Source organism: Pristiophorus japonicus, chromosome 10 (genome assembly GCF_044704955.1).
Source record: "Pristiophorus japonicus isolate sPriJap1 chromosome 10, sPriJap1.hap1, whole genome shotgun sequence".
Classification (NCBI taxonomy): domain Eukaryota; kingdom Metazoa; phylum Chordata; class Chondrichthyes; family Pristiophoridae; genus Pristiophorus; species Pristiophorus japonicus.
Window position 1 is genome coordinate 178521732 of NC_091986.1, and position 27483 is coordinate 178549214.

The 27483-nt window shown below is 42.8% G+C and overlaps 2 protein-coding genes across 11 annotated transcripts in view; one reads left to right on the top strand and one right to left on the bottom strand.

The window, feature by feature from the left end:
- The window catches only part of exosc8 (exosome component 8), a 55640-nt gene extending 29225 nt beyond the window's left edge, over positions 1–26415 (top strand). Inside the window, exons 5-11 of the mRNA XM_070892369.1 lie at positions 6176–6221; positions 14241–14346; positions 14476–14521; positions 15484–15580; positions 21289–21409; positions 24799–24905; positions 26221–26415. Of these exons, the coding sequence (XP_070748470.1) occupies positions 6176–6221; positions 14241–14346; positions 14476–14521; positions 15484–15580; positions 21289–21409; positions 24799–24905; positions 26221–26357 (660 nt within the window). The 3' untranslated portion in view covers positions 26358–26415. The remainder of the gene's footprint in view (positions 1–6175; positions 6222–14240; positions 14347–14475; positions 14522–15483; positions 15581–21288; positions 21410–24798; positions 24906–26220) is intronic.
- supt20 (SPT20 homolog, SAGA complex component) overlaps positions 25868–27483 on the bottom strand; it is a 119597-nt gene continuing 117981 nt past the window's right edge. For 8 of the 10 annotated variants that reach the window (XM_070892358.1, XM_070892359.1, XM_070892368.1 and 5 more), the window contains one exon: positions 25868–26723. In XM_070892358.1, the coding sequence (XP_070748459.1) occupies positions 26583–26723 (141 nt within the window). In that variant the 3' untranslated portion in view covers positions 25868–26582. The remainder of the gene's footprint in view (positions 26724–27483) is intronic. The other 2 variants (XM_070892365.1, XM_070892363.1) reach the window with 1 other exon arrangement.

Genomic DNA, 27483 nt, shown 5'->3' on the forward strand with positions numbered 1-27483 from the left:
CATGATCTTATTGAATGGTGGAGCAGGCTCGAGGGGCCAAATGGCCTACTCCTGCTCCTATTTCTTATGTTCGTATTAGGGCATGGCTTGATCCCTTTTCACATGAGTGAAATGAGTGCAGTATTTGCCTATGTAATGATGGCTGCATTTCAAACTCATTAATTGTGTCTGAAGCTTTTTGAAATGTTTGAGAGATGTGATAAACTCGTTGTCTGGCTCCTTATATTAAAATTAGTTTGCATAATTTCACTGTCCAGTTCCAGTTCCAAGTGGACATGTGTATGCAGCACAGAATTATGCTTATTTCAGCATGAATTAGCTAATCTCACGGATTGACAATATAGGTGTTTGCTGTGGGAATTGTACTGTAATGGGATAGTCTTCTGAACAGATTTTTATATTGCATTGCACTATGCTGTGTAGGACTTCAAGAGGACATAGGCAGGCTGGTGAAACATGGCAGATAAAATTTAATGCATAAAAATGCAAATTGATACTGTTGTGTATCTGTAAAGCATGCACTCCCATGTTCCGCCACCAGGGAGCTCATCCCCTGAAGTCCCAAGGGATACCAGCATCCCTTGGGAGCACTGTATATAAGCCGGCCCCTAAGGCCTGTTCCTCACTCTGGAGTGTCTGATTAAAGACTGAGGTCACTGTTACTTTAACCTCCCTGTGTGCAGCCTCATCTGTGTTAAGAACACAATAACTGGCGACGAGAATACGAATCCAACGCAAAGATACAGCAAACTGTGGAGATCCTGGAGAAGTTCTCGGAGGGTGAGGACTGGGAAACCTATGTCGAACGGCTAGACCAATACTTTGTAGCCAACGAGCTGGACGGAGAAGGAAGCGCTGCAAAAAGGAGAGCGGTCCTCCTCACAATCTGCGGGGCATCGAGCTACAGCCTCATGAACAATCTTTTGGCTCTGGTGAAAGCCACAGATAAGTCGTATGAGGAGCTGTGTACACTGGTTCGGGAGTATCTTAACCCGAGGGAGAGCGTGCTGATGGCGAGGTATCAGTTCTACACGTGCCAGAGATCTGAAGGTCAGGAAGTGGTGAGCTACGTCGCCGAGCTAAGGCAACTTGCAGGACAATGTGAGTTTGATGGCTACCTGGAGCAAATGCTCAGAGACTGTTTTGTACTGGGCATTGGCCACGAGACCATCCTACGAAAACTTTTGACTGTAGAGACACCGACCCTCAGTAAGGCCATTGCGATAGCACAGGCGTTCATTTCCACCAGTGATAACACCAAACAAATCTCTCAGCACACAAGTGCTAGCAATGTTCATAAATTAACTGGAACTGTGTTTGCGAGCAGAAATGTACAGGGCAGAACCCATGAGTGTGCAACTGCCAGCAGGCCTCAGGTGACCCAGATGACTGAATCTCAAACAAAGGATGAATCCAAGGCAATTCACACCTTGGCGTTGTGGAGGCTTCCATTCAGCCTATTCATGCCGCTTCAAAGGGTATGTTTGCAAGAGCTGTGGAACAATGGGGCACCTCCAACGAGCTTGCAAACGAGCTGCAAGCTCTGCAAAACCTGCTAACCACCACATGGCAGAGGAAGATCGGTCCATGGTGGATCAAAGCAATTTCGAGCCTCAGAGAGAGGAGGCAAATGCTGAAGTACACGGGGTGCACACATTTTCAATGAAATGACCACCTATAATGCTAAACCTGAAATTGAATAGCTTACCCGTAGCCATGGAACTGGACACTGGCGCTAGCCAATCCATCATGAGTAAAAAGATGTTTAAGAGAGTGTGGTGCAACAAGGCATTCAGACCAGATCTGAGCCCCATCCACACGAAACTGAGAACGTACACCAAAGAGCTTATCACTGTCCTGGGCAGCACCACGGTCAAGGTCACCAACGAGGGCACGGTGCACGAACTACCACTCTGGATTGTCCTGGGCGATGGCCTCACACTGCTTGGAAGGAGCTGGCTGGGCAAAATCCGTTGGAACTGGGATGACATCCGAGCGCTATCACATGTCGATGAGGCCTTATATACCCAGGTTCTTAACAAATTTCCTTCCTTTTTGAGCCAGGCATTGGAAACTTTTCCGGACGAAGGTGCGGAAAAGTCCACTTGGTCCCAGAAGCACGACCCATTCACCACAAGGCATGAGCGATACCTCACATGATGAGGGAGAGAGTGGAAATCGAGCTGGACAGGCTGCAACGTGAGGGTATCATCTCCCCAGTGGAATTCTGTGAGTGGGCCAGCCCGATTTTCCAGTACTCAAAAGTGATGGCACGGTCAGGATTTGCGACGATTATAAAGTAACTATTAATCGTATCTCGCTATAGGACCAATACCCGCTACCTAAGGCAGATGACCTATTTGCGACGCTGGCAGGAGGCAAGACGTTCACCAAGCTCGACCTGACTTCGGCCTACATGACGCAGGAGCTGGAGGAGTCTTCGAAGGGCCTCACCTGCATCAACACGCACAAGGGACTGTTCATTTGGAATTCGGTCAGCTGCAGCGATCTTCCAGAGAAACATGGAGAGCCTACTCAAGTCGGTACCACACACGGTGGTCTTTGAGGATGACATATTGGTCACGGGTCGGGACACCGCCGAGCACCTACAAAACCTGGAGGAGGTCCTCCAGCGTCTGGATCACGTAGGGCTGCGGCTGAAGAAGTCGAAATGCGTCTTCATGGCAACAGAAGTGGAGTTTTTGGGGAGAAAGATCGCGGCAGACGGCATTCGGCCCACAGACGCCAAGACAGAGGCTATCAGGAACGCGCCCAGGCCACACAACGTCACGCAGCTGCGGTCGTTCCTGGGACTCCTCAACTATTTTAACTTCCTACCGGGGTTAAGCACCCTTTTAGAGCCCCTACATGTGTTATTGCGCAAAGGTGAGAACTGGGTATGGGGAAAAAAAACAAGTAATTGCATTTGAGAAAGCCAGAAACATTTTATGCTCCAACAAGCTGCTTGTATTGTATAACCCATGTAAAAGACTTGTGCTAGCATGTGATGCGTCGTCGTACGGAGTCGGGTGTGTTTTACAACAAGCTAACATTGTGGGGAAGTTGCAATCTGTCGCCTATGTTTCCAGGAGCTTGTCTGAGGCCGAGAGGGCCTACAGCATGATTGAGAAAGAGGCATTAGCGTGTGTGTTCGGGGTAAAGAAAATGCATCAGTACCTGTTTGGCCTCAAATTTGAGCTGGAAACCGATCACAAGCCTCTCATGTCCCTGTTCGCTGAAAACAAGGGGATAAATACTAATGCCTCAGCCCGCCTACAAAGGTGGGCACTCGCGCTATCAGCGTATAACTATACCACAGGCCAGGCACCGAGAACTGTGCGGATGCTCTCAGTCGGCTACCATTGCCCACCATGGGGGTGGAAATGGCACAGCCTGCAAACTTGTTGATGGTGGCGCAGCCCGCAGACTTGTTGATGGTCATGGAAGCGTTTGAAAATGATAAATCATCTGTCACGGCCCGCCAGATTAGGACTTGGACCAGCCAAGATCCTCTGCTGTCCCTAGTAAAAAAAACTGTGTACTGCATGGGAGCTGGGCCAGCATCCCCGTTGAAATGCAAGAGCCAATCAAGCCGTTCCAGCGGCAAAAGGACGAGCTTTCCATTCAAGCAGACTGCCTGTTGTGGGGTAACCGCGTAATGCTACCAAAAAAGGGCAGGGAGACGTTCATCTCGGATCTCCACAGCACATACCCAGGTATAGTAATGATGAGAGCGATAACCAGATCCCACGTGTGGTGGCCTGGTATCGACTTTGACTTCGAGTCCTGTGTACGGCAATGCAGCGTATGTGCTCAATTGAGCAACGTGCCCAGAGAGGCACCACTAAGTTTGTGGTCCTTGCCCTCCAGACCATGGTCGAGGATCCGTGTCGACTATGCGGGCCCGTTTCTCAGTAAAATGTTCCTGGTGGTGGTGGATGCTTTTTCAAAATGGATTGAGTGTGAAATAATGTCGGGAAGCACCGCCACCGCCACCATTGAAAGCCTGAGGGCCATGTTTGCCACTCACGGCCTGCATGACATACTGGTCAGTGACAACGGGTCATGTTTCACCAATGCCGAATTTAAAGAATTCATGACCCGCAATGGGATCAAACATGTCACCTTGGCCCCGTTTAAACCAGCCTCCAATGGGCAGGCAGAGCGGGCAGTACAAACCATCAAACAGAGCCTCAAACGAGTCACAGAAGGCTCACTCCAAACCAGCCTGTCCCGAGTACTGCTCAGCTACCGCACGAGACCCCACTCGCTCACAGGGGTGCCCCTGGCTGAGCTACTCATGAAAAGGGCACTTAAAACCAGACTCTCGCTGGTTCACCCCAACCTGCATGATCAGGTAGAGAGCAGGCAGCAGCAGCAAAATGTAAACGATGGTTGTGCCACTGTGTCACGGGAAATTGATCTGAATGACCCTGTGTATGTGCTAAAGTATGGACATGGTCCCAAGTGGATCGCGGGCATGGTGATAGCTAAAGAAGGGAATATAGGGTGTTTGTAGTCAAACTAGACAATGGACAAATTTGCAGAAAGTATCTGGACTAAACGAGGCTGCAGTTCACAACCCACAGCAGACACCACCTTTTTTGAGCCCACAATACACACCCAAAGGATCAATGATACCACACCGGACCAGGAAATCGAACCCATCACGCCCAACAGCCCAGCAAGGCCAGGCTAACCTAGCAGCCCTGCAGGGCCAACAACACGCCAGCCCAGCGAGGGCACAGCCAACACACCAGAACAGACATTTGTACCGAGGCGGTCCACCAGGGAAAGAAAGGCCACCGACTGCCTCATCTTGTAAATAGTTTTCACTTTGACTTTGGGGTGGGGAGTGATGTTGTGTATCTGTAAAGCATGCACTCCTATGTTCCGCCACCAGGGGGCTCATTCCCTGAAGTCCCAAGGGATCCCAGCATCCCTTGGGAGCACTGTATATAAGCCAGCCTCTAAGGCCTGTTCCTCACTCTGGAATGTCTTATTAAAGACTGCGGTCACTGTTACTTTAACCTCCCTGTGTGCAGCCTCATTTGTGTTAGGAACACAATAAATACAAACACAATAAATACATTTTACTAGAAAGAATGAGAGGAAATATAAACTAAAGGGTACAATCCTAAAGGGGGTGCATGAACAGAGAGTTCTCAGGGTATATGTGCACAAATCATTGAAGAAAGCAGTTTTAAAAAAAGCTTACGGAATCTGAGCTTCACGTATTGAGTACAAAAGTGTTGAAATTATGATGAACCTGTATAAAACACTGGTTTGGCATCAACTGGAGTATTGCGTCCAATTCTGGGCACCACACTTTAGGAGGGTGCAGAAAAGATTTATGAGAATGTTTCCAGGAATGAGGGACTTCAGTTACGTGGATAGACTGGAGAAGCTGGGGTTGTTATCCTTAGAGCAGAGAAGATTGAGATGAGATTTGATAGAGGTTGTCAAAATCAAGAGGGGTCTGGACAGAGTAGATAGACAGTGTTCACATTGGCGGAAGGTCGAGAACCAGAGAACACAGATTCAAGGTGATTGGCAAAAGAACCAAAGGCGACACAAGAAAAATCTTTTTTACACAGCGAGTGGTGTGCACTGCCTGAAAGTGTGGTGGAGTCAGACTCGATCATTGCTTTCAAAAGGGAGTTGGATAAGCACCTGAAAGAAAAAATGCAGGGTTATGTGAAGGGTTGGGGAAGGGGACTAGCTGAGATGCTCTTGCAGAGAGCTGCCATGGGCTCGACGGATGGCCGAATGGCCTTCTGTGCTGTAACCATTCTATTATTCTAAGTACTGCTTACTGATACTTGGATGGAAAAGTATTTCACTCTGTAGCACCTTGGTCTTCAAATAGCTAATGTTGATTTTGGGGGATGCATAATATTCTGCCTACTATTTCATTAGTTGACAAAAAGAAAATGAAAATACCAGAAGGGAAATAATGCCAAATGGGGTTTCAGCAAGCTAAAATAGCAGAGCACTAAACACCCATTAATCTCATCTATTATAATTTGTTCATATTCAAGGACTTTTATAATTAACATTGCATAGATGTGCAACATTATTCTATTTACATTTAAATTGCATAGATGTGCAGGCATTTTAATGCATATAGAAAAATATTTTGTATAAAATTATAACATTACTTTTTACTTTGCAGGAATTTGCAGTACCAACGATAGATGCACCAAATAAAGGATACATAGGTGCGTTATTGGTAAAAGAATTAATTCAGTGTATAAATTGCAATCGTGTAGATGAGCTTGGTACTTCATTCAAATGCAGTGTTAAATTCCTATTGTGAAATAGTTAAGGTTGATTGGTTTTTTTTGTGACAGTGACTGCAATTATTATGAATGCAAACTCGCCTGTTAGCTGGCAACAAATGATGATTTAGGGTTTTTTTTCAATATATGTGAGATTATCACTGAAACCTGACGAGTAGGTTTAAATTTTTAATTTTGCCATTTTTAAAAAATTGTATTTATCTGGATCTTGTAACCCTAGAGATACTATCTAGTAACAATATCTATAAATATAGAAAAGTTTAGGGGGACCTGAATTTAAAAATAGGATTAAACCAATATCATTTATAAAAATGGAAGCCAGCTTTTAGAACATGATTAATACATTCAATTATATAATGTAGAGATAAGACTCTGGTCCGTTGTGATATTTATCTTCAAGTTTGCAGATGATACTAAGTTAAAAGGTGCAGTAAGTTGTGTAGATGAGAGCAGGAAGTTATAAAGGGATATAAACAGACGAAGTGGGCAAAACTATGGCAGATGGAGTTCAATGTGGGGAAGTGTGAGGTCATCATCTTCGGATCAGAGAAAGACAAATCGGAATGTTTTCTTAATGGCACGTGACTAGGAGTTGTGAATGAGCAAAGAGATTTAGGTGTCCTAAAAGCTAGTGCACAGATATAAAATATAATAAAAAAGGCTGATGGAATATTCGCCTTTATCTCAAAGGGGTTGGAATACAAAAGTGACGAAATGATCCTTCAGTTGTACAGAGTCTAGTTCAGACCTCATCTTCACTGTCGTCAGTTTTGGTCATCGAAACTCAGGAAATACATTGGCCTTGGAGGGGTATAATGCAGAGTTAAATTAAAAGGACAGTTGCATAAACTTGATTTGTATTACATAGAAACATAGAAAATAGGTGCAAGAGCAGGCCATTTGGCCCTTCGAGCCTGCACCACCATTCACATCATGGCTAATCATTCAACCTCAGTACCCCACCCCTGCCTTCTCTCCATACCCCTTGATCCCTTTAGCCGTAAGGGCCACATCTTACTCCCTTTTGAATATGTCCAACGAACTGGACTCAACAACTTTCTGTGGTAGAGAATTCCACAGGTTCACAATTCTCTGGGTGAAAAAGTTTCTCCTTATCTCGGTCCTATATAGCTTACCCCTCATCCTTAAACTGTGTCCCCTGGTTCTGGACTTCCCCAACATCTTCCTGCATCTAACCTGTCCAGTCCCATCAGAATTTTATATGTTTTTATGAGATCCCCTCTCATTCTTCTAAATTCCAGTGAGTATAAGTCTAGCCAATCCAGTCTTTCCTCATATGTCAGTCCTGCCATCCCGGGAATCAGTCTGGTGAACCTTCGCTGCACTCCCTCAATAGCAAGCACGTCCTTCCTCAGATGAGGAGACCAAACTGCACACAATACTCAAGGTGTGGTCTCACCAAGGCCCTGTACAACTGCAGCAAGACCTCCCTGCTCCTACATTCAAATCCCCTCACTATGAAGGCCAGCATGCCATTTGCTCTCTTTATTGCCTGCTGTACCTGCATGCCTACCTTCAATGACTGATGTACCATGGCACCCAGGTCTCGTTGCACCTCCCCTTTTACTAATCTGTCAACATTCAGATAATCTGCCTTCCTGTTTTTGCCACCAAAGTGGATAACCTCACATAAATCCATATTATACTGCATCTGCTATGCATTTGCCCATTCACCTAACCTGTCCAAGTTCCCCTGCAGCCTCTTAGCATCCTCCTCGCAGCTCGCACTGCCACCCAGCTTAGTGTCATCTGCAAACTTGGAGATATTACATTCAATTCCTTTGTCTAAATAATTAATGTATATTGTAAAACTTATACTGCAAAAGCTTCTATAAATATGTGAAGAGAAAAAGATTAGTAAAGACAAACGTAGGTCCCTTGCAGTCGGATTCAGGTGAATTTATAATGGGGAACAAAGAAATGGTAGACCAATTGAACCAATACTTCGGTTCTGTCTTCACAAAGGAAGATACAAATAACCTTCCGAATGTACTAGGGGACAGTGGGTCTAGTGAGAATGAGGAACTGAAAGATATCCTTATTAGGTGGGAAATTGATGGGATTAAAGGCCGATAAATCCCTGGGTCCTGATAGTCTGCATCCCAGAGTACTTAACGAATTGGCCCTAGAAATAGTGGATGCATTGGTGATCATTTTCCAACAATCTATCGATCTATTGACTCTGGATCAGTTCCTATGGACTGGAGGGTAGCTAATGTAACGGCACTTTTTAAAAAAGGAGCGAGAGAGAAAGCGGGTAATTATAGACCAGTTAGCCTGACATCATTAGTGGGAAAAATGTTGGAATCAATCATTAAGGATGAAATAGCAGCCCATTTGGAAAGCAGTGACAGGATTGGACCGAGTCAGTATGGATTTATGAAAGGGAAATCATGCTTGACGAATTTTCTGGAATTTTTTGAGGATGTAACTAGTAGAGTGGACAAGGGAGAATCAGTGGATGTGGTGTATTTGGACTTTCAAAAGGCTTTTGACAAGGTCCCGCACAAGAGATTGGTGTACAAAATCAAAACGCATGGTATTGGGGGTAATGTACTGACATGGATAGAGAACTGTTTGGCAGACAGGAAGCAGAGAGTTGGGATAAACGGGTCCTTCTCAGAATGGCAGGTAGTTACTAGTGGGGTGCCGCAGGGCTCAGTGCTGGGACCCCAGCTCTTTACAATATACATTAACGATTTGGATGAAGGAATAGAGAGTAATATCTCCAAGTTTGCGGATGACATTAAACTGGGTGACGGTGTGAGCTGTGAGGAGGACGCTAAGAGGCTGCAGGGTGACTTGAACAGATTAGGTGAGTGGGCAAATACATGGCAGATACAGTATAATGTGGATAAATGTGAGGTTATCCATTTTGGGGGCAAAAACACAAAGGCAGAATATTATCTGAATGGCGGCAGACTAGAAAAAGGGGAGGTGCAACGAGACCTGGGTGTCATGGTTCATCAGTCACTGAAAGTGGGCACGCAGGTACAGCAGGCGGTAAAGAAGGCAAATGGTATGTTGGCCTTCATAGCTAGGGGATTTGAATATAGGAGCAGGGGAGGTCTTGCTGCAGTTGTACAAGGCCTTAGTGAGGCCTCACCTGGAATATTGTGTTCAGTTTTGGTCTCCTAGTCTGAAGAAGGACATTCTTGCTATTGAGGGAGTGCAGCGAAGCTTCATCAGACTGATTCCCGGGATGGCTGGACTGTCACATGAGAAGAGACTGGATCAACTGGGCCTTTATACACTGGCGTTTAGAAGGATGAGAGGGGATCTCATAGAAATATATAAGATCTGATGGGACTGGACAGGTTAGATGCGGGAAGAATGTTCTCAATGTTTGGGGAAGTCCAGAACCAGGGGACATAGTCTTAGGATAAGGGGTAGGCCATTTAGGACTGAGATGAGGAGAAACTTCTTCACTTAGAGAGTTGTTGACCTGTGGAATTCCCTGCCGCAGAGAGTTGTTGATGCCAGTTCATTGGATATATTCAAGAGGGAGTTAGATATGGCCCTTACGGTTAAGGGGATCAAGGGGTATAGAGAGAAAGCAGGAAAGGGGTACTGAGGGAATGATCAGCCATGATCTTATTGAATGGCAGTTCAGGCTCGAAGGGCCGAATTACCTACTCCTGCACCTATTTTCTATGTTTTTATGTTTCTATGTAAATAGCTGGGGTCCCAGCACTGAACCCTGCGGCACCCCACTAGTCACTGCCTGCCATTCTGAAAAGGATTTGTTTATTCCCACTCTTTGCTTCCTGTCTGCCAACCATTTCTCTATCCACATCAATGCATTACCCCCAATACCATATGCCTTAATTTTGCACACTAATCTCTTGTGTGGGACCTTGTCAAAAGCCTTATGAAAGTCCAAATACACCATATCTACTGGTTCTCCTTTATCCACTCTACTGGTTACATCCTCAAAAAACTCTAGAAGATTTGTCAAGCATGATTTCCCTTTCATAAATCCATGCTGACTTGGACCGATCCTGTCACTGCTTTCCAAATGCACTGCTATTGCATCTTTAATAATTGACTCCAGCATTTTCCCCACCACCGATGTCAGGCTAACCGGTCTATAATTCCCTGTTTTCTCTCTCCCTCCTTTTTAAAAAAATGGGGTTACATTAGCTACCCTCCAATCCATAGGAACTGATCCGGAGTCCATGGAATGTTGGAAAATGACCACCAATACTATTTCTAGGACCACTTCCTTGAGTTCTCTGGGATGCAGACTATCAGGCCCTGGGGATTTACCGGCCTTCAGTCCCTTCAATTACCCTAACACCATTTCCTGACTAATAAGGATTTCCCTCAGTTCCCCCTTCTCGCTAGACCCTCGGTCCCCTAGTATTTTCGGAGGTTATTCGTGTCTTCCTTAGTGAAGACCGAACCAAAGTATTTGTTCAATTGGTCTGCCATTTCCTTGTTCGCCATTATGAATGCACCTGATTCTGACCTACATTAGTCTTCTCTAATCTTTTTCTCTTCACATATCTATAGAAGCTTTTGCAGTCAGTTTTTATGTTCCCCGCAAACTTACTCTCATACTCTATTTTCCCCCTCCTAATTAAACCCTTTGTCCTCCTCCTGCTGAATTCTAAATTTCTCCCAGTCCTCAGATTTGCTGCTTTTTCTGGCCAATTTATATGCCTCTTCCTTGGATTTAACACTATCCTTAATTTCTCTTGTTAGCCACGGTTGAGCCACCTTTCCTTTTTTATTTTTATACCACACAGGGATGTACAATTGTTGCAGTTTATCCATGTAATCTTTAAATGTCTGCCATTGCCTATCCACCGTCAACCCTTTAAGTATCGTTTGCCAGTCTATCCTAGCCAATTCACGTCTCATACCATCGAAGTTTCCTTTCTTTAAGTTCAGGACCCTAGTCTCTGAATTAACTGTGTCACTCTCCACCTTAATGAAGAATTCTACCATATTATGGTCACTCTTCCGCAAGGGGCCTCGCACAACAAGATTGCTAATTAGTCCCTTCTCATTACACATCACCCAGTCTAGGATGGCCAGCTCTCTAGTTGGTTCCTCGACATATTCGTCGAGAAAACCATCCCTTATACACTCCAGGAACTCTTCCTCCACAGTATTGCTACCAGTTTGGTTAGCCCAATCAATATGTAGATTAAAGTCACCCATGATAACTGCTGTACCCTTATTGCACGCCTCCCTAATTTCCTGTTTGATGCCATCCCCAACTTCCCTACTACTGTTAGTGGGAGTTGTGTACAGACCACCAAACGTTTTCTGCCCTTTGGTGTTTCGCAGCTCCACCCATATAGATTCCACATCATCCACGCTAATGTCCTTCCTTACTATTGCGTTAATCTCCTCTTTAACCAGTAACGCTACCCCACCTCCTTTTCCTTTCTGCCTATCCTTCCTGAATATTGAATACCCCTGGATGTTGAGTTCCCAGCCTTGGTTACCCTGGAGCCATGTCTCCGTAATCCCAATTACATCATATCTGTTAACAGCTATCTGCGCAGTTAATTCACCCACCTTATTACGAATGCTCCTCGCATTGAGACTCAAAGCCTTCAGGCTTATTTTTTTTATCACCCTTTGTCCTTTTAGAATTATGTTATAATGTGGCCCTTTTTGATTTTTGCCCTTGATTTCTCTGCTCTCCACTCTTGTTTTTCTCCTTCCTACCTTTTGCTTCTACCCCCTTTTTACTTCCCTCTGCCTCCCTGCATAGATTCCCATCCCCCTGCCATTTTAGTTTAAACCCTCCCCAACAGCACTAGCAAACACTCTGTCTAGGACATCGGTTCCGGTCCTGCCCATGTGCAGACCGTCCGGTTTGTACTGGTCCACTTCCCCCTGAACCGGTTCCTATGTCCCAGGAATTTGAATCCCTCCCCCATGCCATGTATTCATCTGAGCTATCCTGCGATTCCTACTCTGACTAGCACGTGGCACTGGTAGCAATCCTGAGATTACTACCTTTTGAGGTCCTACTTTTTAATTTAACTCCTAGCTCCCTAAATTCAGCTTGTAGGACCTCATCCCTTTTTTTACCCATATCGTTGGTAGCAATATGCACGACAGCTGGCTGTTCACCCTCCCCCTCCAGAATACGCTGCAGCCGCTCCGAGACATCCTTCGGGTTCAGAAGGTTGAGGGGTAATCTAATTGAAGTGTTTAAAATGATGAAGGGATTTGATAGGGTAGATACAGAAAAACTATTTGCTTTGGTGGGGGAATCCAGAACAAAGGGCAGTGGAAATCGGGAACTCTTTCTTCCCCCCACCCCCTCCCCAACGAGGCTGTAGATTCTGGATCTATTTACATTTTTTAAGACTGAGCTAAAAAGAAAGACTTAGATTTTATATCGCTTTTCACGACCACCGGACATCTCAAAGCGCTTTACAGTCAATGAAGTACTTTTTGGAGTGTAGTCAATGTTGTAATGTAGGAAATGCGGCAGGCAATTTGCTCTTAAGCAAGCTCCCACAAACAGCAGTGTGATGATGACCAGATAATCTGTTTTTTTTTGTTATGTTGATTGAGAGATAAATATTGGCCAGGACACTGGGAAAACTCCCCTGCTCTTCTTCGAAATAGTGCCATGGGATCTTTTACATCCACTTGAAACAGGGCCTTGGTTTAACGTCTCATCTGAAAGACGGCACCTATGACCGTGCAGTGCTCCCTCAGTGTGTCAGTCTAGATTTTCTTTTGTGCTCAAGTCCCTGGAGTGGAACCCACAACCTTCTGACTCCGAGGTGAGAGTGCTACCCACTGAGCCACAGCTGACACAGCTTAATAGATTTTTGTTGGGTAGGGGATCAAAGGATATGGAGCAAAGGCGACTAAATGGAGTTGAGGTACTGATCAGCAATGATCTAATTCAATGATGGAATCGGCTCGGGGGGGCTGAATAGCCTACTCTTGTTTCTGTGTTCCTATGCAAGTCCACTGTGAACTTAACAGCTGGTGTTAATGGAATGATCCTACCAGTATTCCATTTAAAATCTGACTGATTGGATTCAAACCAAAATGCAATATTGTTGTTTGGTATGTTGGCTGGACAACTGACATACTGGCTTAAAAATACAATCCAAAGGTCAATTGGTGCAATGCTAACCCATTCTGTGTTCATCTTCGACAGGAAGTTGTACTTTTTCAGTTTTATTATTTCCACATATGCAAAATTTATTATTTGGTAAACCACTAATTAAAACACAATTATATTTTGCCAGATTTAGTTTGTGCTTTTAATTTTCTTGCTCCAAGACAGAAGGTTGTGGATTCAAGCTGTACTCCAGAATTTGAGCAGTCTAGGTTGAAGCTTCACTGTAGTATTGAGGGAGTGCTGCATTGTCAGAGGTACTGACCTTCAGATGAGATGTTAAACGAAGTCAGTGTCTACCTGTTCTGGTGCACATAAAAGATCCTATGGCAATATCTGAAAAACAGCAGGGAGTTCCCCTGGTTTCCCAACATATATCCCTCAACCAACACCACCGCCAACAAATTTCTATGTGCAAGACATTGTGCACTTTTGGCTCTGTATTTGTCTACATAAGAACTGACAAAACTTCAAACATAATACATTGGTTGTGAATTGCTTTGGGATGTTGCAGTTAGTGATGAGGGGCGACGTCAATGAAGAAAGTCCCTCGTTATTCCAGTTTTGCCCTCTCCTCTCCCAAAGGCAGCGACTTAATGAAATACAATTTCATGGGGTTGGAGGCCTTCCAGTACCTTGCCCAAAGTGGCCATTTTTTAATCAGAATAATTATGTTTTGGAAACAATTTTTGCAACCAGCGATAATACTGGTATGGAGAATCGTCTCTATTTTTTAAACGACAGAAAATGTAAGTGCCATGGAGATGGTAAAACTAACAAATGTGTACTTCTTAATGTTTTTATTACAGTGCCAAATGTAGATTTACCACCATTATGTTCATCAAGATTTCGACCTGGCCCTCCCGGGGAACAAGCACAAGCAGCTAGTCAGTTCATTTTTGATATCATAGAAAAGTAAGAATCTCTGGTAATGTTATACATTCTTTTTGCATTTCAACTGTAAAGATGTTTTTTATAGTACAGCTGTGTGGCAAATTAAAATCTGTGGAGCAATTCAAAATTGTCTTTTTTCCCAAAATATAGTTCACAGATCATTCAGAAGGAGGATCTCTGCATTGAGAAAGGGAAGGTAAGAAAAGTTCAGTGGTAGGTATTGTTTGTTTTTAGCATTTTTGAGTATAAATATCAAACACCATTTTCAAATATATAATGACTTCTTCTTTAGTTCAGTTTGCTAGTGTTGGAATTTAAATAGTTATCCAAAACCCATGTGGGCCTGATAAATCTTTTTCCCAGAATAGTATAAAGACTGGGGTTGTCAGCTGACAGAACATTTTAAGAAATCTCAACAAAGTAACCAGGAGACAATGGGGGAGAACGCCTGTGTTTTGGGTAAAAAATTGAGCTTACTCCCTCCCCTTGTGTTTGGATCTGTTCAGCTGGCTGGTTGCAGGATGCATGACTTTTGTTTCATTACGGCGTATGCTAGGACTAACAAACCCCTGCTTTCAAACTTGTGTTAAAGGCCTGTGACCCTTTGTGTTTATTCATTGTATGGTATACAGGTATAATGTCCTGAAACTGGAGACCTCGGGACTGAGGCCATTCCGATTTTCATGTTTTTCCGAATTTCAGAGAAGAAATGCAACATCCCGAATCCAGAAACCCTTGGGTCAACGTTCGTGTACAGGTTGAGCATCCGAAATCCGGAGTTCTGAAATTTGGAATGTTCCGGACACCAGGCCGATCCGTGGCGGGGTCGTCCGGAATCTGGAAAATATTCCAAAGTCCAGACTCCCCGGCCTCAGCCCCGACCCTCCCGCCCCCCACCCCCGGCCTTCCCCCGACCTCCTTCTGCTGACCTCTGGCTGTTTTTATTTTCCCTTGCATAACCCAGGCGTACTGAGGGTAATTTGTACCATTATCAGTATGTATTTTGTGCCTGCAGCTGTATATCTCATGCTTTTTGGTATTTCATGTGCAACTAACTTGATTGGACCATATCTGATTAGGGGACTACTTCAGAATGGTACAGAAACACATTATTTTTAACCTGAGTTTTGATGATTCTATTTTTTTCTTTTGTTTCAGCTTGCTTGGGTTGTATACTGTGACATGATGTGCTTAGATTATGATGGAAACTTATTGGATGCCTGTATAATAGCTCTGTTAGCAGCACTGAAAAATGGTAAGCGTGCCTATTTAAAAGAAAATGTAATGTACAGATTTATTTAATCTTTTGCTGCAGGAGATGCTGACTGTAAGCCAGGTGCCTCCCTTTAGCAGCATAGCCAGGTTTGGGAATTCAGCCAAACAGTGGAACTGACCTATATCCTTCCACACTACCTCACTATCTCGAATGTGGAAATCTTGAAATGGTTTCTTTGTGTACTGCTAATGTCTAATCATTGCGAATTTAAAAAAATGCAGGCAACTTTACATTTAATACTATCTTGCCATATTAAACATTGATTAAACTGGTGTTTATTCTGTGCAGGAATACGTCAGAAGAGAGTGTGGCATGCAGAAATAAGACAAACATTGCATTAAGTTTCAGTGTACTTAAACTTTATTCAGTATTTTACATAATTTTACAGCTTTGGTATGTTTTAGATTTAAAAACAGTTTTTAGCAGATTCAGTATGGATTGTTTTGCTTTTTAAAAACTGCAAATGTTGTTCTATTCTACAATAACATTTATTTATATAGCGCCTTTAATGTAGTAAAACATCCCAAGGCGCTTCACAGCAGTGTTATAAGAGAAAACAGATAAATTTGACACTGAGCCACAAAAGAAAAAATTACGGCAGATGACCAAAAGCTTGGTTAAAGAGGTAGGTTTTGAGGAGCGTCTTAAAGGAGGTAGAAAGGCAGAGAGGTTTAGGGCCCAAGCAGCTAAAGCCACCTATGGTTGAGCAGTTATAATGAGGGATGCTCAAGAGGCCAGAATTTGAGGAGCACAGACATCTCGTGGGTTGTGAGGCTGAAGCTGTTGGCTTTGATGTGGTCAGCCATTTGTGATTAGTTTGAAATGACTGTGCTTTTGTTGTGTATACCTGTTCATTTACTGTTGCGTCTTTTTCACATGATTGAAATCCTACTGAAGTGGCTGATATTGGCCTCGCGCCTTGCCCTGCCGCTTCGTTTCCTGTGGGTGTTCTCTCTTCACTGCCACTCCATGATCTTTTTCTTATTTTCACTAATGATACAGACTGCGGTTGGTTGAATTCTTGTGTGTTGCTATGTTTCTTTGCAGTCAATTCATAAACTTATGAGTGAGCAGTATTTACTTTTATCTGTTAGAATGTGGAATTCTCCACTACAAACTGTTGAAGCAGCTCACAAATTATTTTAAAAGCAATATTAAAGTGTTTTGGGAGCAAACTGATTTGTACAAGGCTATTTGTGAATTTGAAAAGAATGGGAATTTGGAGAAGAGAATGAAAAGGTTGCTGCTTTTTGCCTACACTACTTGTAGTGCTTTGTGTTACAGGTAGATATTTAATTTCATTGCCCATAATTTAATCTAGATCAATTAAGTAGCCAAGAATCTAAACTGTAAACTACGTTACTTAAATACAAATTTAATTAAATAGAACAAGGTCATATAGGGTTGGCAGTGCAGATGGCATGCCGCAACTGCAGCATGTGGGAGTTTGTGGAGAGCATTGTGATCTCGGACAACTACGTTTGTATTATGTGCTTGCATTTTGAGGAAACTCAGCTCAAGAGTTGTTGAGCTGGAGTCTGAGGTGCAGACATTGCGAGGCATCAGGAGGGGGAAAGTTACCTGGACACTGATCCAGGAGGCACTCACACTCTTTAGGTTAGGTAGTGGTACAGGTCTGGTTAGTGGTACAGGTCTGGTTAGAGGTCAGGGACAGGAGGGTGTGACTACAACTCGGTTAGGTAAGGGGACCCCAGGTGCAGTGCAGGAGGAGCCTCGGCATTTGTCCTTATCCAACAGGTATGAGGTTCTTGCCTGTGGATAAAGGAAAAGCCTGAAGGATGGATGAGCAAGCTGACCATGGCACCATGGTGCAGGGGGCCATTCAATTGGGGCAGGGGTGGTGTGAAAGGGAATGTAGTTGTGGTAGGGGACAGTATATTAGTATTAGGCAGTCCCTTATAACGAGGATGACTTGCTTCCACCAAAAAGGGATGAGTTCACAGGTATTTCAATGAGGGACCTGACATTCTAGGTCCTGAACTACATATTGAAGGGTGGAAGATGCCTGTGCGTGGATTCATGTAATGTGGGGTGGCCGTTGCACACCAGCCACCACACAGGCTTAACAGAGCTGGGTCTTGATCCAGTGGCAAGGGTTAACCAAGATGACCGGAGACCAAGCTCTGCTGCACAGACCTAGTGTGCACACATGCTCCTACTATCCATAGATCGCAGTGTGGGCTGACCCGTGCTGCCCCTGGGGCCTCGCCTCTCCTGGGCCCTGATCACAATGCTTCTGGGCCCCAATCTCTTTCCGCTCCTCCGCCCTGATCAAAAATGGAGCAGTCAGAAACAGGACATCAATTAGTCTCCTCTTATCTTGCAGACATCAAATATCGACACTGTTATTTGAAATATCAAAGTATTAAACTCCAGCCTAGTTGAAGGATTATTAACAACAGCAGAAACAAACGGCAACTCACAGAATGAACACAGTTCATCAGGATGTGAATAACACCAGCAATAACAGCAGAATCCAAACCCTGCAGTCACTTGTGAAGGGGACAGTATAGTCAGATGAATATGATACTGTTCTCTGCATCAACCCTGTCAAGCCCCCTCATAATCTTATACGTTTCAATAAGATCACACCTCATTGTTCTAAACTCCAATGATTATAGGCCCAACCTTTCTTCATATGACAACCCCTTCATCTCAGGAATTAACCTAGTGAACATCCTCTCAACTGCCTCCAATGCAAGTATATTCCTTCTTAAATAAGGAGACCAAAACTGTACTCCAGGTGTGGTCTCACCGATGTCCTGTACAATTGTAGCAGGACTTCACTACTTTTATACTCCATCCCCCTTGCAATAAAGGCCAACATTCCATTTGCTGTACCTGCATGTTAACTTTTTGTGTTTCATAAACAAGGACCCCCAGATCCCTCTGTACCGCAGCATTTTGCAATCTCCATTTAAATAATCATTTGCTTTTTTATTTTTCCTACCAAAGTGGATAACCTCTCATTTTCCTACATTATACTCCATCTGCCAAATTTTTTCCCACTCACTTAGCCTTTCTATATCCCTTTGCAGATTCTTTGTGTCCTCCTCACAACTTGCTTTCCTACCTCTTTGTATCATCAGCAAATTTAGCTACATTACACGGTCCCTTCATCCATTAATATAGATTGTATATAGTTGAGGCCGCAGCACTGATCCCTGTGGCACCCCACTAATTACAGTTTGCCAACCTGAAAATGACCCATTTATCCCAACTCTCTTTTCTGTTAGTCAACCAATCCTCTATCCATGCTAATATATTGCCCCCCAACTCCGTGCTCTTAGCATGTGCAGTAACCTTTTTTGTGGCACCTTATTGAATGCCTCTGGAAATCCAAATACAGTACATCTATTGGTTCTCCTTTATCCATCCTGCTCGTTACATCCTCAAAGAACTCGAATCACTGAAAGTTAACAGGTACAGCATGCAATTAAGAAAGTAAATAGTATGTTGGCCTTTATTACAAGAGGATTTGAGTATGAGTATAAAGATGTCTGACTGTAATTATATAGCGCCCTGCTGAGACCACACCTGGAATATTGTGTACAGTTTTGGTCTCCTTACCTAAGGCAGGATATACTTGCCATAGATGGAGGGGAACGAAAGTTCACCTGACTGATTCCTAGGATGTGGGGGAGTGGGGGGGATTGTCCTATGAGGATTGACTAGACTAGACAAGACATATATTCTCTAGAGTTTAGACGAATGAGAGGTGATTTCAATGAAACATACCAAATTCTTACAGGGCTTGACAGGGTAGATGTAGGGTGAATGTTTCCCCTGGCTGGGGAGTCTAGAACCAGGGGTCAGCCATTTAGGACAGAGATGAGGAGAAATTTCTTCACCCAGAGGGTGGTGAATCTTTGGAATTCTCTACCCAGAAGGTGTGGAGGCTCAGTCATTAAGTATATTCAGTGATCGATAGAAGTTTGGATATTAAGGGAATCAAAAGTAAATGGGGATAGTGAAGTTGAGGTAGATCAGCCATGATCTTATTGAATGGCGGAGCAGGCTCGAGGGGCCAAATCGGCGACTTCTCCTATTATGTTCTTATTGATGACTGTATTGGTGCCATTTCCTGCTCTTGCCCTGAACTGGAAAATTTCATTCACTTTAGTTCCAATTTCCACCCTTCCCTCGCCTTAACATGGTCCATCTCAGACGCTTCCCTTTCTTGACTTCTGTTTCCATTTCTGGGGATAGGCTAACGAACAATATTCACTATAAGCCCGCTGACTCGCAAGCTTCCTTAACTACACATCCTCCTACGATGCTTCCTGTAAGGACTTTGTTCAAAATCTCCATCACATCTGTTCTGACGATACCACCTTCCACACCAGTGCTTCCGATTTGTGTTCCTTTTTCCTCAAGAGGTTTCCCCTCCACCGTGGTTGACGGGGCCCTTGACTGTGTCTGTTCCATTTCCCGCACTTCTACCCTCACCCCTCCCCTCCCTCTCAGAACCACGACAGGGTTTCCCTTGTCCTCACCTTCCACCCCACCAGCCTCCACATTCAACGGATCATCCTCTCCCATTTCCACCACCTCCAGCGCGATGCCATGATAAAAACATCTTCCTCTTCCCTCTTCAGTCAGCATTCCAAAGGACTGTTCCCTCCACGACACCTGATGAACTCCTCGATCACCCCAACACCCCTCCCCTTCCTGTGCAAGACTTGCAACACCTGCCCTTTTACTTCCTCCTGTCTTTGTCCCCAAACACTGCTTCCAGGTGACAGTGATTTACTTGTACTTTCAATTTAGTATACTGTATTTGCTGCTCACGCAATGCGGTTTCCTCTACATTGGGAAGACTAAACATAGATTGGGTGATCGCTTTACAGAACACCTCCGTTCAGTCTGGGAGCATGACCCCGAGCCTCCAGTGTCTGTCACTTTAATTCTCCGTTCCACTCCCACTCCGATTTAAGCCTCCTACATTGTTCCAGTGAAGCTCAACATAAACTCGAGGGACAGCACCTCATCTTTCGATATGTGCCTTCCAGCCTCGACCTTGAGTTCAACAATTTCAGATCAGAACCACTACCCCCATTATTTCAGATGGCAGCTATTGATGATTCTGCTATTCCCATTTACACCTCTTCTAGATCCATCTTTTATTCCTTTACATGTCCCATTACCATCTCCTTTTGTCTTTTAATCTCTCCTATCTTCCACCCTATCACAGACCTTCCCTTTCCGTTCTTTCCTCCTTTCCCGGCCTCTGCACTTGTTTAAAACCTGTTAAGTTAGAGATATGATACAAAAGCAAAATACTGCGGATGCTGGAAATACTCAGCAGGTCAGGCAGCATCAATGAACCATCATCAACCTGAGTATTTCCAGCATTTTTTGTTTTTATTTCAGATTTCCAACATCTGCAGTCTTTTGTTTTTGTATTAGACTAGATGGCTTGCAGAGAAAAAAAAACATTGACAGACTTCATGGGGAGAGTAGTTTGCTTTTTTGCTGCAAAATTCCATGATTCTGACTGACTGGTTCAGTACAGCAGAATATAGCAATTGAAATTTACAACACTTTTTGTAAAAGGTAGAGTAGTTTTCAAAAAGTCCTACAGAATGTCCCCCATTAACACGACATTTTGCAACTGATACTCATTCTAGATGATAACCGAAGATTAACTGTTCCTTTTTCTACAGTCCAATTACCATCGGTGAAAATCAGTGAAGAAACTGGTTTGGCAGAAGTGAATATGAACCAGAAAAATCAACTGAATATCAGAAAGCACCCAGTTGCTACATCTTTTGCCATTTTTGATGAGTGAGTTATTTCTTAAGTGTAAAATAATATTTTAACACCTCTTATAACATTGTTCTGAGATGATACTGTCATCATCATAGGCAGTCCCTCAAAATTGAAGACTTGCTTCCACTCTAAAAGTGAGTTCTTAGATGACTGAACAGTCCAATATGTGAATTAGTCTCTGTTACAGGTGGGACAGACAGCTGTTGAAGGAAAGGGTGGGTGGGACTGGTTTGCCGCACACTCCTTCCGCTGCCTGCGCTTGTTTTCTGCATGCTCTCGGCGACGATACTGTATTCATATAACTGTGGGCTATATGGCATTTTCATATTTCAAAGCAGCAAGTGCAATACGGGTTGAGCGTCCGAAATCCGGAGTTCCGGAATTCGGAATGTTCCGGAATCTGAACACCGGGCCGATCCATGGCAGGGCCGTCTGGAATCTGGAAAATGCTCCGAAACCGGACACCCTGCCAAACCGATTACCGCCACGAGCAGGGCCCAGGGAAATTCCAAAAAACAAAAACTCCAACCCACCTTTTCTTGCAGGTCTTCACACCCACAGGCACGCTGCTCTTGGATCCGCAATGCAGGTCTATCCCCCCCCCCACGGGCTCGCGAAAACTACAAAGCACGGCGACTGCAGCACCCCCAGCTTTGCATGCCGGCGATCCATCTGAAACCGCCGGCACAAGACCAGAGCGAAACTCCGCAAATGGCACTTCCCAAACGGCACAACAAAACAGGCGTCCGAAAACTGGACACGCACAGCGCAGTCATCCGGAATCGGCTAAACATCCTAAAATCTACTGTGGATAGTCATTGCCGAAAAGTAATAGACTGCCCAATCAGTTTCAGCAAGGCAAAACAATACCGGAAATCAGACTAGTTTCAAACAGATACAGGAGACTGGATTAACAAAAAACCCCCGAGAGGGAGAGCAGCAAAGGACTACAGAAAGACATCCCGAAATCCGAAAATACCCGAACCTCAGCCCGGACATTTCCAGATTTGGGACATCGGAAAGACATTCCAAAATCTGGAAATAACCTAAATCCGAAACGGCCTCGGTCCCGAATTTCAGACGCTCTACCTGTACAACCATTATGCATGTCATTTTTAATCATAAGATCACAACACGGATAATGAAGGGCATCTGGCTTTAATTCAGCCATCTAAAAAGACTTTCCACTTCCACTCATTACTCCCTGCCATTGTAGTATCTATTTTCTTACCAGGATTTCCATATATTGTCACTCTTTAATTTTCTGACATCAGTCCTAAATTTACTTTTTACTAGTTTGAATTAGTGTCCGGTTGTTCTAGTCTCCAAATTTAGTTTGAAGTAATATTCTGGATTTATATTTTCCATAGCGTTTATTGTCTTCTCTATGATCATCTCTTAGTCTCCTTTCAGGACTGAAAGACGCAAGTCTCTCCAGTCTTTCCTCATAGCTCAACCTCTTAAAATAGGGATTAGCCTGTGATTCTTCTCTGAACCATCTTCAGGGCTTGAATGTCTAATTTCTCTTGATAACTAGAATTGTACACTATTCAATGTATGGTCTGACTAGTGCACTATACAGTTTGAGAATGATTTCCTCAGACTGATAGTTCAGTATTCTATTGGTTTTGTTGATTGCTGCACTGCAGTGTTGAGTATCAAGTCTACAAAGGCCTTTATATCTCCCAATTTAATTCTTAGCTATTTCAGTACCATTCATGGAGTTCATATGTTGCTCATTTTCCCTTCCTCTTCACAGTACTGTAAATATAGATATGTTGTGTTCCATCTGCTGTTCTACCTACCTACATATTTTATGCAGTTAATTTTGTATTTATGAAGCTGCTTCCTCATTCAAACACCCCTGTTAATTTGGTATTCTCTGCATTAGTAAGAAATTATTCTTTCACATCTGAATGTAATTAGGGGGAGGAAATGTAAAATTGAAGTTTTAAATTTAATTTTCATGTAAAATGGTGCTTAATTTAACTTGGCTTTAAAGGGTTAATACAGTAAAATAGCTATTCCTGATGTTTGAGTAGCTTTATTGTTGCAATATGTTTTTTTAAAAATCATGTACTTAGTATTTTGGCCCAGTGAGATAGCAGTGTATTAATTTGACTCGATTGGTAGCGTGTTCACCTTCACTAGAGACTTGAGGCTGGAGTCTAGGCTGAAACTCCAGTGCAATACTGAGAGTACAGAGTGTTTACACTGTTGTCTTTTGCGTAAAACATTAAACCAAAGCCATATCTGCCTGTTCGGGTGAAAGATAACATGGCATTAATCAAAGAGGAGCAGGGAATTCTTCATTGTTGTGGTTAACGTGCCTCCCTTATTGAACACCACAAATAACAGATTATCTGTCATTCATTCATTTGCTGTTTGTTGGTACGATGCTGTGTACAAGTGGCTGCTGCATTTCCTTACATAATAAGTGACTACTTTAAAATTGATCTATTGGTTGTAAAGCACTTTGGGACTACATACATTTAAGTTTTGTTCTTTCATTCACATACTATATATACCAATAAAATGAACCCTGGTTTCCAAGGGGAAGATTGTGTTAGTGCCATGCCCTCCCCGATGTTATATTTGTGAATCACTGTGCCATACCCTCCTGGGTGTTATCAGCTTTTTACCTGTTTAAAGTCATATGTTCATACCAACAAGCCTATTTAAATACACTTACTAGAAACTGGGTTGAGATTGCTTAAGACTCCTTTCATGGGTAATAAAGGAGATTTTTTTATCCCATCAGACTAGGCTGAATTTGAACTCTGGTGCCAAAGATGAATGGGCAGTGTCCTCCAACAGACTGCACCACCCCTACCTCTATTTTAGTATGATTTTTATTGAAAACCAAAATTATTTAAGTCTTCTGTTTAAATGAGCAAACAAGATTTTTAGGAAATTAAATATTCTTTCAAGTGCCAAGTCTTTGAAGAGATTCATTCAAGTAATATTTTAATAGAAAATTGACTCCTAAAAGGTCATGAGCTCTTGCTTTACTGTATTTGTTTTTCCACCTTGTTGCGTTAGCTGGTAAATTGAGGTATCAGATACACGGAGGGCATATTGTGGTACTGTTCAACAACCTGAATATCACTGTGTGGTGCTTAATGAACACTTGTATTGTTTTTCAGTAGATTACTATTTTCACTCTAATGCATAATACTTGCATGCCACTGAATTTTGCATGTATCTACAAATATATTCATTTGTATTATTACTGAAGTTCAGTAGCTTCCAGTCTTAGTGCCTATTATTCCAAAATACCATAACTGGTAACTTGAATCAGGGCATCTAGAGAGCAAGTTGTATAGATCCAATATTATAGAACTGGCTCATAATTGGTCTTGGATGGTCTTCTGAAAAGCTTTTTCCTCTTTTATTTTAAAAAGCACAATATTCATTGTAGATCCAACAGCTGAGGAAGAGACCTTGGCATCAGGGATGGCTACTATAGTAATTGATGAAGAGGATAGGCTTTCGGCAGTACATAAACCAGGTGTGTTAATATAAAATGTTGGCTTAATTGAGTGGTCCTATTTGGTACAGTCTGCTCTTTTACATTATTTTGTTGGACATTTTAGGCTAGAACCTTCCATTATGCAGATGGTGCTGATTTATGAAAAATAAATGGGTCTCAGCATGCTACCTACTAGCCCTTTTGGGTAGTTAAGTCTGTTTATTTAATAAACATTTCTGTCACCAGTACTTTAACATGAAAAGTATGCAATTATGTGAAGGTTTGACTGAAGAATCTTTTAAAAATAAGCCTGCCCTGGTTACCACAAAAACACAATTGTAATAGTATCCAATGAAGACTCCAGCTGAGCTGTTAAAGCAGTGGTTGTTTTTCCATTTAAAATAGAAATGAATAATGTATCAGTTTTTCCGTGAAGTAATTCTCTCATGACCCAGGCAATAAAGCATTACTGGCCATTTGGATTTACATGCTCAGCTGACCTTAAGTGTACTGCTTGGCCCTGAATGGAACTTCATTCCTCACATCCAGTTCATTATCAAAACTTTCCAGGTCACGTCTGATCCTGTGTCCTACCCCCTCTTGAGCTTGACCTTGTATATAACCTAAATCATGCTGCTTATATCCTATCCTTTACAAAGTCATAGAGGCATAGCTCCCTATCCCCCAGTGCATTAACTTCAACTTCCTACCCCAGATGTTTTCACCAATCTTACAAATCACTATCCATTAACTGTTTCTCTCGCTCTGGTTCACTTTCTCACCCCCCCCCCTTCCAAAACCTGTTTATCCATACCTTCAGTCACTTACCTGCTCTCCATCTTCCTACGTGGGTGCTGATTCATTTTCTTTTTTCATTCTCTTTCCTCCCCCTCCCCCTCCCAAAAAAACCCATGTAAATAAAGTCGACCAAAATTTTTGGAAAAATGGACAGCAAAATCATTAGAATGGGGAAAAAACCTAGGCTTTCACCACCAGGACTGTTTTTGAAGCAAGGATTTAGAATTTTTATTCACCCAAGTGCATACCTTAGGCATCGGACATTTATGATTTAAAAATGATTCATTAATAATCCAGTTGTATTGCGTAATTGTTGATCACTAGTTAAATCTGTACAGTAAGTTTTGCAACATTCAATGTTTTAGAAAGCCTTCAAATCAGGTGTCCCAAGCCACTTTTTCAAAAGATTGCAGTTGAGCTAGTGACACTTCAGTACCTAATACCATTTTTTGTCATTAACAGCATTGATTTAAAATACCTAACAATGTCATTCTTCAGTTTTTGTTGATATAGAAAACATCCAATCAACATATCTTATTTTTCTTTCCATATGGAGGAGGGAGTGGTCTCTCTGGTGAAAAACTCCAGGACTGCATTGTTCGTGCACAAACAAGACACAGAGAAGTCCATAAATTGCTCACTGAAGTGATGAAGAGTGTAACACCCACAATAAATGTGAAAGAGAGAGAATAGTTAAACCTGCTGTTGAAACTTTGACTGTACAATAAATCAGTTATTTTTCAAAAGTCAATATGTATAAGTTGTTTTTAAACTAAGTTCACAATTCTTACTGAAACAAAAGATTATACTATATACAATAGTTGGGTTTCATTTTTTTTAAATATTGTAAAAAAAGCATTCACTTCACCACGAGAGATATTAAGTTCAAGAAGCAGGCTTAAGGTTACATGAGATGGTTTATGATTTTGGTGGCGTTGGAGTCCCTCTTTTCCTTTTACTTTTTGACTGGCTGCCTGAATGCTGCTGCTGCTGCTGCTGCTGTTGTTGTTGCCGAAGCCGAACTGCTAAAGCCATTTGTTGCTGCAAGTATCGTAACTGCTGTCGGGAAGGGGAACAAAAGAACACATTTGTAAGACTTGAAGAAAAATGTTCATATGAATTAAACTGAAGTCTCGACAGCAAAGAGATGAATCAGTTTAAACATTTTGGAAGTTTTTAAGGATGGAGACGGAAAAGAAAATTAAACCCACAAACTTAATGACTACAGTCAAGCAGCACCAGTGGCACAGAAGAGTTAAGACAATTTGACACACAAACACTTGTTCTTGCAGAGCTAACTGCATGCTTGTTAGTCAACGTCTGATCTAAAACTGCTTTAGTATTTCCAGTTGGATGCAGATGTAGATGGTAACAGAACTGCAGCAAGTCAGCAACTTCTAAGAGGCATCTGTGCTAGGCTCAGTATTTTGTACTGGAATGTAATATCCCAAGTTAAACAATGGTATATTTTGCATTTTCAAATGATTTCAATTTCATCATGCTGTGATTCATTTACTCTCCTCCCATTAATAGACCAATATAACCCAAAACAAAGTGCAATGAAAACAAACTACTAGCTATTTATACAGAACCATTTTTCATAATGCACTTTGTGTGTATGTACATATATATTGTGTAAAAGGATAAGCAAGTTGACTTTATGATTCCAACTGCAGGTATCCAAAAATGTATGCTTTTTACATTTTTTGGGAGGGGAAGTGGGAAGTAACCCTACAACATTGCCTGCAGTGGTTCTTATCTTTCAACGTGCCACAAGCACTTCTTGAGCATAAATGTAAGAGAAAGAGGTGGATGGCTA